Raw genomic sequence first — 14,971 nt, forward strand, 5'->3', positions numbered from 1 at the left:
TTGTCTGACATGAAATGATCAGGGTGGGGATTTGCAGGTTAAGAAAGCTTAAGGTTTAATGTCATGACGTCACTTTAATTAGCAGCCACTTTGATCCCTTCAGCCTGTAAGCCACTATTCTCTGGCAGCCTGTCGGAGGAGACCAGCACAGGAGTATGCACCTATCTGAAGGAGGCTATCACTGAGAAGCTTCACTTTTCATCCTGACACCCCACAAGTAATGAATCTGTGAGAGGGCGAGCAGAAGAAGCACACTTTCAAAATGGCAGACAAGGATAGTGTGGAAAAGTACTTGGAGAATAACCCTCAGTTCGCCAAAGAGTATTTCGACAAGAAGATCCGATGCGAGGCCATCGCCGCCGCTTTCGCCGAGAACCTCGACATCAAGGATCCGGCCTCGTTCAAGGATGTCAGCCAAATCCAGGAGGCCAACATCATCTTCGACATGATCAAAGAAATGCATTCGCAGCCTATTATGGAAAAGGCCATGCACAAGGTCTTGCAGAGGATATGTTTGCTGGTGAACGCTGACCGCTGCAGCTATTTCATAGCCAGAGCGAGAAACGGCACCCCCGAGCTCGCTACGTGTCTTTTTGATGTCACCCCTACCTCCAAATACGAAGCGAATGTGGTCGACCCTCAAACTGAAATTGTGTTCCCTACTGACATGGGCATAGTTGGCCAAATAGTGACCAGCAAAAAATCAGTTAATGTTCCGGATGTCAAACAGGTGAGTAAAACAAGTAAAGGTGGTATTTATAGCTCTTATAGCTCCCCCTAGTTGTTTATTTTCTCTACAAAATGTGTCAAATGCAAACAAAATAAATTCAAGCAGCATACACTGAAAGGCTACTCTTTTAATTTCTACACTTTAAAGTTACAGGGGTTAATCAGTATATATATTGGAAGTAATTTATAGAGTTTTAACGCATTCGGCTGCTTTATGGATTGAGATCAGTTTTTCACATTTTTAAGTGAGCAAAAAAAATTCTATGATTACTGTACTATTATGCAAAAACATCTTTGTTCTGCATACAAACCCCTAGTTCCATTTTTGTCTGCAGGGTAAATTGTGTGCAGAATTGCAAAAAAAAAAAAAAAAAAAAAAAAAAACATTTACCCTTAAACTGTCACTGTCCCGTATACGTATAAGTTTACTTCACCATATTACAAATAAATCCTAATCTAATCATGCCAAACTATATATCGTTGGGAAGTCCTAAGACTCCGAAATAGATATTTTACCACTGTATTGTGTTACAAATTATGTCGGAAAAGTAATAGATTAATTTATGACAAGAGAGCACCTCAAGAATCTACATTATAACAGCGGTTCAGACCTTTTTAACAAAAAGACTTTCTTCATTGCCTTTTTCCCTATCACACAGAAATAATAAGAAATTATATATCACTTGAAAACTTAAAATTTCAAAATTCATCCTTTGAAAACATTTAAAATGTTTACAATCAGACATTGCATTACCATGGAAATTGTACACGAAAATCATATTACAAAATGTTTTTCGTTCATTACTTATATATAAAAAAAAAAAACTTTGGATAGTGCATTTTCACATCTTTGTTCAAAATAGGGAGTGACAGTTAAAGGGTTAAACTGTTTTTATTTTCCTTAATAGATGACAGCCTATGCAGATCATTCTTGTTAGCTAACCTCTAAAATAACGGTTATTGTTTTGCTCAAAAATGTTATAATAATAGTATGACTGAATCAACCAAACTACATTAGGTTACAGAAGTGAAAGTCCTTTTTAGGTCAAGAGAGAGCTGTGTTTTTGCTTTTTATAATACTCTAATACGCTTTACACACATAAATTGCAAGCAAAACATCTTCTTAGGCTTATCAGGTGGGTCTGTTACCTGAAAGTCGACTATTAGTTTGACAAAGGATTAAACTTTTTTCTGGCCTGTTGTCATGGAGGTCATCAACCCCCTGCGGAAAAGCAGCTTATTTTCTTGGCTTCTGGTAGCCTGCTGCATCTTGATATTATTTAGCAACAAATGACTCAAATATTCAAGTCAAATGTTTAACAACAAAGCCTACATCAGCACTTGTTGATTCGTGATTAAGAATGGTTATTTATGAAAAGAAAATCTAAATGTGGGCATTTCTTTTGATATGCTTTCTATATAAGCCTGCAGTAAAACTGCAGAGTGAAAGTGAAGTTTATGTTTTATATATTAAATCTACAAGAAAATGTCAAATACAAAAGTTTTGCTTATACTTAAATAACTTGACTTGGTTACGCTGCTAAAAAAACTCTCCTGGGAAAAAAGTAATAGATTTAAAATGCATTTTATTATATACTTAGTCTAAGTATTAGTTCAAGTCTATTAACATATTTACTGACATATCGCTCAAGACTGATATAAATACTCATAAAAATTGTAAGTAAACTTTATTTAGAGCACTGCTTGTGCACAATGCACATTTATTAATATTAAGCCTAAAATAAGTTTTAACGTCACTATTGATGAGGATTGTATGATCTTAAAAAAATATCGGGCTTTAAATGGCAAAAATCAAAAATACTTAAGTATATTTTTAGTTGGACTTCAGCACTACTTCTGCAAAATTAAAGTGCAGTAAGTACAAAATCAGTTGTACCAATTTAGTGAAATTACAAAAAATGTAAATGAATTTTTAGTACACTTAACATGAAATAAATCTATTTAAAATACATTTGAGTATATATTTTATATATTAGAACATAATACTTATTTGCCATCATCTAGCATACTCATACACTCTCTAAAAATAATAATAATAATAATTAAAGGTACATTCATATGCTATAAATACCAGCGTGGTGTTTAATCATGGCACACCAGTGCAACCTCAGCTTAAGTGTCTGAGACAGGGTTAAATCTATTAACCTTTATTAGGTAACACAGAAGTGTAAATTTAGGTAGAATTAGTCTCAGTGACAAGAGAACAAATCCAAATGCCATATCAAATCATTTTAATCATGGCTGCAGCCCTTAACCCTTACAAAAATTAACCATGGTTTTATTATAGTAAAAGTGCAGTAACCATGTTTCTTTGGTGTATTGATAACCATTTCCACAGTTTTACTACAAATATACTATAAATACCGTGTTTAATTTGTGGTTACCACAGTAGTGGTTTAACTACAGTAACCTTTTTTTGTAGCAAAAGTTGCAAAACCATGGTTATTTTTCATACACTAAACTTAAGTTTAGCAGCTGCATTAAAATTGTAATTTAAATCAATTTTAAAGTACGAGTCATTTTAACTCATAAGTTAAATCAACTTAAAAGTACAAGTCATTTTAACTAATTTTATTGTCGTGAGTTGAAATGAATAGTAGTTTTAAGTTGATTTAACTTAAATTTTTAAGGCAGCTGCTGAACTTGAAATTGGTAAACACTTTTTACAGTGTAAACTGCTTTAAAGTTCATGATTAAAAATGTAATAACAGTTCTTAATATAGATTTTCAAAAATGTTTGTACTTAGCAAAGCATCAACACATTGAAGTTTGAAAATATATATTAATAATATGAAGATATTTATTTTTAAAATTTTGATTGATGTGCATACATTATAACTACACTGTAAAAAGTTTTGACCAGATTCAACTTAAAGTTTTTAAGTTAAATCAGCTTAAAACTACAAGTCATTTTAACTTATTACAATAAAAATGAGTTGATTTAACTTGTGAGTTTAAATGACCTAAGTTGATTTAACTTAAAAACTTAAGGCAGCTGCTAAACTTAGGTTTTTAAGTTGAAACTGGTGAAATCCTTTTACAGTGTATTTCGTCATATAAGCATTTAAAGAGCTGATGCAGCTAGTTCATTATGATATTAAAAAACATTAAACTTAAATCAAACAATAAACTCGAAATATGCATCCTATTTTTTGTTAAACCACTTTATCATGAAACAGCTGTATCGAACATTAACACATGTATTTGTTTCTCAGAATCCCAAATTCAGTGACTTTGTGGACAAGCAGACAGGATACACCACTAAAAACATGCTGGCTGCCCCCCTCATGAACGGGAAAGACCCACTCGGTGTGGTCATGGCAATAAACAAAGTTGGAGGAAATGAATTCTCCAAAGCAGATGAAGACGTGAGTATTTGAAATATGACATGTGTTATGTGATACTGACCTCAGATTTGTGTTGAATTATTTACTGTCACTTTCAGAGGTTTTTTTTTAGTCTGATTGACAGCCACTTAGAATTCACCCAACTTTAAAGAGGACCAGCATTTAAAGCAGCAGACGCTAAAACTTATCATAAACAAAACATTACGGAGCTTTGGTGGGGATGCTAATATAGTTAAAGTTACAGTTATCTTTATTGTTATTCTTGGGGTGAACAGACCTTTAACGTGGAAGTAAGCTTATGGGTGAGGCTTCCGGTTCTCGATTAGCAGCTTTAGGGAAATAATGAGAAGAATAACAACATGCAGTAAACAGTATAACTCTTTGCATTACAAATCAGCGTGTTCATAATTAAGATAATACATTAAACAAATATGGTAAGACACACCATTTTGCAAAATCAAGCAACAAAATGAGTTTTGTACAGGTACATTAAAGAAAAAGTTGGATAAGCACAGATCCCTTATGAAAATTAATCTTGGTTTTACTACAAATAAAACCAATAAACCATGGTTACTATAGTTAAACCATGGTAACTACAAATTAGCCATAGTTTTAACATAGCATTTACACAAACAGTAGTCAGTATGCCAAAAAACATTGTTACTGCAATTTTACTCTAATAAAACCATGGTTAATTTTCATAAGGGATATGACATTTTTTTAATACTAAGTAAATGTTTTACAAATGTTTTTCAGCTCTTCTCCAAGTACATCACTTTTGCCACAGTCATTGCACTACAGCATTACACTACATACATGTACAACGTGGAAACTAGAAGAAGCCAGGTAATGCTACGGACTACAACTTTTAATGTTTTACTTTGATTTGAAATATTGATTCTGACTGTAAACCGCTGCCTCAGGTTCTTCTATGGTCTGCGAGCAAAGTGTTTGAAGAGTTGACGGACATTGAGCGACAGTTTCACAAGGCCCTGTACACCGTCAGAACCTACCTCCAGTGCGAGAGGTACTCTGTCGGTCTTCTGGACATGACCAAAGAAAAGGTTTGTGGCATATGGTGACTGGCCTCCATTTGCTCATTGATAAGCGGTTCATAAAAACACTAAACGTTGCTTTGATTGTTTAGGAGTTCTATGATGAGTGGCCGGTTAAATTGGGAGACGTGGAGCCGTACAAAGGCCCGAAAACACCTGACGGCAGGGTAACAGATTTGTTTCTCTTCAGTAAACATGTCAGTACTGCAGTCTGTTACTATTATTATAATTTCTTATTTCTTCTGACAGGAAATCGTCTTCTACAAGATCATTGATTATCTCTTAGAAGCAAAAGAAGAGATCAAAGTCATTCCGTAAGCATATTTTTTTATACGTAAAAACATGTTCTTTGCTTATATGTAACCCTGGACCACAAAACCAGGGTCATTTTTTTGAAACTGACATGTATACATCAACTGGAATCTGAGAGTTCTTACCAATGCATATTACTAATCAAAAATTAAGTTTTGATATATTTACGGTAGGAAATTTGCTAAATATTTTCATGGAACATGATCTTAACTTGATATCCTAATGATTTTTGGCATCAGTAATTTTGACCCATGCAATGTATTTTTGGCTATTGCTACAAATATACCTGTGTTACTTAAAGGAACACTCCACTTTTTTTGGAAATAGGCTCATTCTCCAACTCCCCCGGAGTTAATAAATTGACTTTTACCGTTTTGAAATCCGTTCAGCCGTTTTCCTATTTTGGCGATATCACTTTTAGCATAGCTTAGCATAGATCATTGAATCCTATGAGACCAATAGCATCGCGTTCAAAAATGACCAACGAGTTTCAATATTTGTCCTATTTAAAACTTGACTCTTCTGTAGTTGTATCGTGTACTAAGACCAGCGGAAAATGTAAAGCTGCACATGCACATGTGCTGTGTGATATTACTACGCCTGCTTCGGCCAAGTTACAGCAGCAAACTTCCTTGACTATTACGCCGGAATGGGAGTGTAGTTCCTAATCTTATCGGCCTAGAAAATCGCAGCTTTACATTTTCCGGCGATCTTAGTACACGATACAACTACAGAAGAGTCAAGTTTTAAATAGGACAAATATCGAAACTCGTTGGTCATTTTTGAACGCGATGCTATTGGTCTAACAGGATTCAATGATCTATGCTAAGCTATGCTAAAAGTGATATCGCCAGAACAGGAGAACGGCTGAATGGATTTCAAAACGGTAAAACTCAACTTATTAACCCGGGGGGAGTTGGAGAATGAGCCTATTTCCAAAAAAAGTGGAGTGTTCCTTTAAGACTGGTTTTGTGGTCCAGGGTCACATATTATAAATACTCAAATGTCATAAGTCGTATTCTACCATATACAATACACTACATGGGAAAAATATTTAGACACCATTTTCTAATAGATTAACCTATTCCAGTAATATCTGCTCAGTCTTAAAAATTAATGTTCTTTTATGGCATCTATGGTTCCTCTAACCTTTTCAATTGAACAAATATTTCTTTATAGTGCCAGAAGGTTCTTTAGATTTAAAAAAAAATCCAAACTAGGAACTGCTCACTGAAAGGTTCTTTGGGGAACCCAAAATGGTGGTCTACTGGAAACTTTTTGAAAAGACCAACTCCCTATTAATGTCCATAGTTTTAAAGTGAAATTCCTAGCAGACATATACACTCACTAGACACCTGGCTACTTCTGGGTTGGACCCCATTTTACCTTCAGAACTGGATTGATTCTTTATGGCATAGATTCAACAAGGTGCAGGAAACACTTCTCAGAGATTTTGGTCTATATTGACACAACAGGCCCATGCAGCTGATGTAGATTTGTCTCAAAGGTGCTCTATAGAATTGAGATCTGGTGACTGTGGACTCAGTGTCGTTCAAGAAACCAGTTTGAGATGATTTGCACTTTGTGACGTGGCATGTTCTCCTTCTGAAAGTGGCTTTTACCTGATGGGTTCATTGTGCTCATAAAGGAGTGGATATGGTCAGCAACAATACTCAAGTAGGCTATGACATTTAAAAAAGTCTCACTTGGCACTAAAGTCCCAAAATGTGTGAAGAAAATATCCCCAAATCATTGCACCACCACAATATCCCCAAATCATGCACCACCACTACCAGCCTGAGCTGTTGATACAAGGCAGGATAGATCCATGCTTTTATGTTGTTTGAGCCAAATTCTGGCCCTAGCTTCTCCAAGACTCACCAGACCAGGCAACCTTCTTGCCCACAGAACTGCCGCCCACTGAATATTTTCTCACTTTTGGACCATTCTCTGTAAGATTGTGCATGACAATACCAGTCGATCAGCAGTTTCTGAAATACCGAGATTAGCCCATCTGCCACTTAAATCATCTCTCTTCCTGATTCTGATTGTTGCTTTGAACCTCAGTGTATTGTCTTGACTATGTCTACAGGCAAAAATGCACTGAGTTGCTGCCATGTGATTGGCTGATTAGGTATTTGCATCAATGAGCAGTTGAAAAAGTGTACCTAAAAGTGGCTGGCGAAATTAAAGTAGTTTGGTGTATTAAAGTAGTTTGGGTGTTCAAATACTTTTGCCCATATAGCATACTAGCACTCCAGTCTTTCTTATTTTAATGTTTCTGCTTTCAGGACCCCTCCTGTAGACCATTGGGCACTTGTTAGTGGCCTCCCAACCTACGTGGCTGAAAATGGCTTTGTAAGTCTGAAATATTTTCTTAAAATCCAATACTATGGAATAGTAAAGTTATAGTGAAGGTTTCACCAGTGCCCCTGAACAAACACTGAACCTAAAATTGTCTCAGTAAGGGATAATGTACAGGCAGCCGGTAGTTATCGCAGAAATAAGCCCCGACAGTGTGATCAGGACTGTATCACACTGAAGGGGCTTATTTCGCGATAGTCTCGCGTAGCCAGACCTTCAGACTGACGGCTGAAGGTCTGGTATTCATGGCAGCTTTCATTGGCCAAGGCCCGCCCATAAGGCCGTTTGACCGACATGTAAAACAACCAATCACAGTTCGTTTCGTTCAGCGTCACGTTTCGGGGCGTAGAAATGCCCCCACAACAACAGACGGGCATGCAACAAGTCAGTCACTGAAATAACCAGCATTGAAAGTTAACGAAGAAGAGGGAGAACAAGCAGTAAGTCAGTAATTTGTACGCGAACGTCGCAAATGTGTATAACAACAACGGCGTCTGCATAAGCACCTTTTAGCAAAACTCGAGTAAATCAGTCTGCGCTTTGTTTCCCGGCGGACCGAAAATAAACGCGACACTCGCGTGTTCCGGAAATCCGATCAAATTCAACTAATCAGATCACGACTTCGACATTCCTGAAGTGTTTCCAGTTAAGCGTACCATATGCATCAGACGTTTAGCCAACGTTCCGTGGGCGTGACGTCTGAGGCTGAGACTAATTTCGCGATAACTACAGGCTGCCTGTACATTATCCCGCTTATTACACGGCTACTTGCCACATAAGGAAAAAAACTGGACATGAATATGAATTTGAAATCTTTTATTGGCATATTTGTTTTAAATTAGCATTTTTATCCTTCCGCGAAACGATATAGTACCACGTGACTAACATTCAAACTATGTACGTTAGTAAGACAATTTAAATAGATTAATGTCGAAATTTTCCATTGTTAATTGTGGTTGTCCAGTGTTTGTCACAAGATGGCGCCAAACGGTAATCTTTGTTGGCACGGAGGGATTTTAAACATACAAGTAGTACCGGCTATGCGTTATTACTTTGGAGCGGTGATTATTTGAAAAGAACGAACCTGCAAATGTCTCAACTGACCAATCAGAATCAAGCATTCCAAAGAGCCGTGTAATAAGGTTAAATAATTACTTAACCCATGTTACACGAGCTACTTGCTGTATTACTGATTATGCTGACGGGGGGAAATCTTGTTTTATTTTTCTTCCTGCAGATTTGTAACATGATGAACGTCGCCGCTGATGAGTACTTCACATTCCAGGTACTGTAAGCCAATCCAGGATAAATCCTTCTCAGAGCTCACACTGTTCCTGATCTGTACCTGAAATAGACACAAACCTGTAACCTTCAAAACAGATTCAAACAAAGCTAGAAAACACTTCAGTTTAGTCATAATTTTGATTTATCATCACACTTTTTAATTGGTTTTCCTTTCAGAAAGAAGCTGTGGACGAGTCGGGTTTTGTCATCAAAAACGTCCTGTCTCTTCCCATTGTCAACAAGAAAGAAGAAATTGTAGGCGTTGCCACTTTCTTCAATCGCAAAGATGGCAAGCCGTTCGAAGAGCAGGACGAACAAATTACTGAAGTGAGATGTTAAATGCTCACCATCCTTTTGGCTCCATTTCATCTTGTGCTGCAACAGTAAAGTGTTTTCTGTCTTTGCTTCAGGCCCTAACACAGTTCCTAGGATGGTCAGTACTGAATTGTGACACATATGACAAACTGAATCGGACAGAGTGGAGAAGAGAGATTGCAGCGGAAATGGTCCTGTACCAGACCAAAGCCACCCCAGATCAAGTCCTAGAGATTCTGGTCAGGCATCATCCAAGCTTATGCTTTAGGAAACTGCAGTCTTTATTATGTTTCATTATATTATTTTTCGTCTCGTTAGAACACAAAGGAGAAGTTTGACATGAACCCAGAGGACTGCGATCAGAAAGAAATGTACAAACTCTTGGTATGACTTTTTTATACTCTGATCCATAGTGAACATATTATTGATCTTACAGGTTTAACATTTTTAAATGTATCAACACACAGAGAACCACCATTCCAGAAGCCAAAGATGTCGATCTGCTATTATTTAGTTTTAGCGACTTTCCTCTTTCTGAGGTTGACCTTATCAAGTGTGGCATTCGCTGTTTCTTTGAACTCGGAGTGGTAGAGAAATTCAAAGTGCCAGCAGAGGTGAGACTGGGTTTTTGGAATCCATGTTCCTTCAGTTTTGGGATGACATTTTTAAGGATTTTAACTCTGTCTACAATTGCTCCAGGTCCTGACAAGATGGATGTACACCGTACGGAAAGGCTACAGAGATATTACCTACCATAACTGGAGGCATGGGTTTAACGTGGGCCAGACCATGTTCTGTCTTCTGCAAGTGAGTTTTTCAATCCACACATTATGTTATTTATTATTAAAGAGGTTGTAATACTGAATATCGATTGCTTTTCCAAAAGACTGGAAGGCTGAGAAAATACTACTCAGACCTTGATGCCTTTGCGATGGTAGCAGCTGCATTCTGTCACGATATTGACCACAGGGGTACCAACAACCTCTACCAGACAAAGTAATTTAGCATATATATTTTTATACTACTAATATAAGACACAAAAGACATTTTACTTACAATCCATTTCCAATGCAGGAGCGCATCACCACTGGCCAAGCTCCATGGCTCCTCTATTTTGGAAAGGCACCATCTTGATTACAGCAAGACGCTGATGGCGGAAGAGGTTTGTTGTGTTGCAAAGCACAAAGTGTTGAGCAGTGATAACCAGGTGATAACTTACATTTTTTGGCTCTTCTTTTACAGAGCGTTAACATTTTCCAAAGTCTGCAGAAACGCCAGTTTGAGACAGTCCAACACTTGCACGATGTCTGCATCATTGCGACTGACCTGGCCTTGTATTTCAAGTAAGTTCATGCTCAATGTTCATGTTCATGCTACACTCTTAAAAATAAAGTCTCCAAAGGGTTGTTTTTGCAGTGATGCCATAGAAGAACCATTTTTGGTTGCCCAAAGAACCTTTCAGTGAACAGTCCTTAAAAGAACCATTTTGAAGAACATTAAAAAAATCTAAAGAACCTTTTCTGCATTTGAAAGGTTCCATGGAACCATCGATGCCAATAAAGAACCTTTATTTTTAAGAGTGTAGAGACACGCTTAAACATATTGTACTGATGATGGTCCCATTTTCTTCCCCACCCAGAAAAAGAACCATGTTCCAGAAGATCGTTGATGCCACCGAACCAATGACTGATGAGAAGGAAGCAATTGCCTATGTAGCCAACAATCCCATTAGAAAGGAAATCATTATGTAAGCATCACTTCTTAGTTCTCTTGAGAACCTACTGAATTGAGAGTTTGAAGACATGTGTTTGATTCCAAACAGGGCAATGATGATGACTGGATGTGACTTGTCTGCCATTACCAAGCCTTGGGAGGTCCAGAGCAAAGTAGGTGCAACTTGGGTTCTTCACTGCTAGGATTATCCAGCATTGGTTATTGTCAACTAAAAATGCTCTTTTCTAAAGGTGGCTCTTATGGTGGCAGCTGAATTCTGGGAGCAGGGAGACCTGGAGAGGACTGTGCTAGACCAACAACCCATTGTGAGTTTGTGAAGATCAATTTCAACAAGAAAAGTTGCATTCAATTGAATGAAAATATGATTGCATATCCTTTGAATCTTTTCTCAGCCCATGATGGACAGAAACAAGGCGGATGAACTTCCGAAGATGCAGTGTGGTTTCATCGACTTTGTGTGCTCTTTTGTGTACAAGGTAAATCCACCCAACTTTCAAGCTGGAATCAATTTAGCATAATCCAGACATCTGTTAGCAGAAAATAGGGAATCCATAAGGGCCTCTCTTGGAATGTCACCACAGCTTTGTTAAAATGTCCTGACAGGGAATGATAGATCGGCAGTTACTGGTGGGCTTGTGAATGCTTGCAATAACAAGCCTCTGTTCTCGTACAGGAATTTTCAAGGTTCCACAAAGAGATCACTCCTATGTTTGATGGCCTGAATAACAACAGAGTCCACTGGAAGGAACTGGCTGATATTTACCAAGCAAAAGTAGACGCTATAGAGAATGAAAAAAAACGACTAGAAGAGGAGCAGGCCAAGAAAGGTATGTCGGACCCATTAGCCCTTCATTTGTGGACAGGGATAGAAAATGGCAAGGGATTGAGAAAAAGGAGACCGTTTCCACCCCTACCCCTATAGGGTGCATAATAGTGGCCAAATGGTACTTATTCATACCCTTAAAAAGGGTTCTACCCCAGTGAGTTTTTATTGGATATCCTGTGCTAATCTAACCTCATAGCCTTGGGGAATGTACATTACTTTGCAGTAACTTGATTTACTCTTTTCTATGTTTTTTTTCTTCACTGAAGCCGCTGGTGAGGAAGGAGGTGGAGGAGGAGAGGGAGGAAAGTCCAAAACCTGCACCATATTTTAAACATCATCTGACAGAAATTCAGAGCCACAGAGAAGTCTGGGCCAGCCTGTAGATGGAGGTGAAACGTGCTCCTAGGATCACTACATTTTCACCAGCTTTCTGTCTCATTTCCTCGGAAATACGTTCTTCAAGCGAACACGTAGGCATTCGCCAGAAATGGATGAACTGTACCTGTCAGATCTTTTCTGATGGGGTGCCAGCCTAGAGCACCATATAGACAATTTCAAGCTTAATCATTGATTTCATCTTTTAACAACTAACTACGCTGAAGGAAATACTGCATATGCATCTACTACACAGCGGTGGACAAAAAACTACTCTTTACCGATGTTTAATGTCATTTAAACAACAGAAACATTAAGAATGTCTCAAAATAGCTTAATTGCAGAATCAAGTTGTTTAGCTTCTCTCTAAACCAATTTGATATTTATTCTTTTGATGAATGCACTGAATCACAATTAAGAATGAAGTGTGTAATTTCTTCACCTAATGGGAATTGCAAAAATGCTGTTTTCATCAACACACCCCTCATCTGTAATTGGTCAAACAAACAAGTAGCCCCACCCCCAAATAAACACCATTGGTTGGGCTGTTTAATGTTTTTAACAGCTTTTTTTGTGAAATCAACTAACAAATGGCTTTCTTATTGATTTCTTTGGATATTAAATTGGGGTGAAAGAATTTGAACATCACTTTAAATTACACACTTTACTTTCAAATGACTGAAAAGCATATTTTAATACATATCAGTTATTTTTTTTAGGGTTGAAGGACCAACTCACTTGAATAAGCTTTTAGAAGCTGATTGTTTATTAGCTGAGTGCTTTGTAAAATGTACAAAGATCTCATGCTACAAGTGTTGCACACTGACTACGAGTTGTTCAAAGGAAAGTTGGCTTTGCATTGTCGCAGTTGTATTTGGATGGATACGATACAGGACGTCTTTTCTACTTTTTTGATGTGATACGGCTAATTCTGCGTCAGTGGAATATGTGGCGCTGTGGAGAACATTTATGACCAGAATTTTGATGTTTGTTCTTTTAACCACATAGTTTTCAACCTTAATGTATTATTGAAAATATAACATTGAATTACATAGAATATCAATTGATAACATAGAGGTGTTTGTTTATACCAAATGTTTAAACTATTTTCAAGTGGTATTCTATAAACGAGGTGTACATGAAATATTTAAAGAAAGTACACTGTATGCTATTAAAGGCAAAAGGGAACGGTCAGTATTTAAACATGTAAACCTATAAGGAGATTTGAAGTGAGTTTGATGGGGGAGCAGCTCCTGAGATTCACTCAGTTTTAATCTTTAAATGCCATGCTTATTTAAAGCAAGCTACTCAAGCCTCTAGATATCTCCTCTGGCAGAAAGCACAAACCCAAATCGTAAGGTCAAAGTCTCTTTTCTGACTTTTGGAGAATTTGATGACTGTGGTAACATTTGAGCTAGTGAATGAACCGCTGATCACCTGATATCAGGTCACTCTGCTTTAGAAAAAAAAACAATACAAAGCTATGGAGAGCTGTAGTAAATGCATTGAAAAAAAATTCAATCTTATGCAATATCCGCTTGGTAGAAAAAACATTGAAGGCCTTTAATCCAATAACAGGGGCTGTGGAAGTCTTAATAACTTCACTGGAGCTAGTGACTACACTTAAATGTCAAACCCTCTAAATCCAGATCAAAAAGGCCAGCAGTGAGTAAATCTCATCTCAGGTTGATGGTTTGTGCATTTTGTTAGGCTAGTCTATAACAATATCTACTGTGTGAGTGTGAGACTGATATCTGATCATCTTATTTACTGAATACTACCGCACATATCCTGTAAATTATGTCATGTGAACAAATAAACACATTATTCTGAACTTAGAGTCTCACTTAGTCTTTGTCTATATCCGCTACTAGCTTGAGGTCTTTGTGACCGCACGGTTGCGTAAAGGGCATGTCAGGAACCTCTCCTGACTTTTCTATCATGCAGCGGATTACCTAATAAACCTGGATCATCCCCAGCTAAAGAGGCTCAGGTAATTGGCTGACAGCCGAGACAAACGACTTCTCTATCTATGTATCTTTCAATGTAGGGCCGAAGGCTTCATGTTTAACTTTTATAATACCTCAACTACAATTCGTCATGTTTTGTGGAAGCAGAAATGCATTATAAATGCTCTCACATGGGAGCTTTCACATATTACATACGCTGATTAATGGATCAATAGTGAACAAAAAGCTTTCTGACTGATTCTTCACATTGATTGGCTAGCAGCCACTGTTGGCTAAGCCAAGGCCTAGGACAGGTCACCAAATGGGTTTGCCCTGAGAGGCTGACCTGAGGGGTGTAAAATAGAAAGTCTGTCCATTTTAACACTGCCAATATTTAATGAGTCAGATGATACAAACATTGATAGTGTCTGACAGTAAACTCAGTAGCTAGTTAGGTTTCTATGGGTTCCTAAAATATTGTCACTGACTGCTGTACTTACAGGAACCCAAATATCTCTTAATGACAAATATCTGAGCTCACCAAATTGTAAAAGTAAACATGAACACTTAAGTATACTGATAAACACAGCAGGCCTCATTCATAAAATATGAGGGAAAAAAACTATTGTCAATATATATGTGTGTATACACACTCCAAGT

At 37.4% G+C, this 14,971-nt stretch overlaps 1 protein-coding gene across 1 annotated transcript; it reads left to right on the forward strand.

Moving 5' to 3' along the window:
• The first annotated feature begins 133 nt into the window (after nucleotides 1-133).
• On the forward strand, nucleotides 134-14,196 carry LOC141298460 (cone cGMP-specific 3',5'-cyclic phosphodiesterase subunit alpha'-like). The gene is made up of 22 exons (XM_073828977.1): nucleotides 134-730; nucleotides 3,966-4,118; nucleotides 4,854-4,943; nucleotides 5,021-5,161; nucleotides 5,245-5,319; nucleotides 5,402-5,466; nucleotides 7,756-7,822; nucleotides 9,066-9,113; nucleotides 9,290-9,439; nucleotides 9,523-9,666; nucleotides 9,746-9,811; nucleotides 9,895-10,041; nucleotides 10,127-10,234; nucleotides 10,314-10,423; nucleotides 10,502-10,589; nucleotides 10,670-10,770; nucleotides 11,067-11,174; nucleotides 11,250-11,313; nucleotides 11,392-11,466; nucleotides 11,554-11,637; nucleotides 11,835-11,988; nucleotides 12,254-14,196. The coding sequence occupies exons 1-22, from the start codon at nucleotides 263-265 to the stop codon at nucleotides 12,316-12,318; spliced, it is 2,571 nt and encodes an 856-aa protein (XP_073685078.1). The 5' UTR covers nucleotides 134-262; the 3' UTR covers nucleotides 12,319-14,196.
• The last annotated feature ends 775 nt before the right edge of the window (nucleotides 14,197-14,971 follow it).

The sequence above is a fragment of the Garra rufa genome, chromosome 22, assembly GCF_049309525.1.
Source record: "Garra rufa chromosome 22, GarRuf1.0, whole genome shotgun sequence".
NCBI lineage: Eukaryota > Metazoa > Chordata > Actinopteri > Cypriniformes > Cyprinidae > Garra > Garra rufa.

Bases quoted from the DNA above. Each gene is read 5' to 3' on its own strand.
- LOC141298460 (XM_073828977.1), top strand. From the start codon at position 263: ATGGCAGACAAGGATAGTGTGGAAAAGTACTTGGAGAATAACCCTCAG. The intron at 9,440-9,522 runs GTGAGATGTTAA...TCTTTGCTTCAG, and splicing joins AGGACGAACAAATTACTGAA to GCCCTAACACAGTTCCTAGG. The intron at 11,314-11,391 runs GTAGGTGCAACT...TCTTTTCTAAAG, and splicing joins CTTGGGAGGTCCAGAGCAAA to GTGGCTCTTATGGTGGCAGC.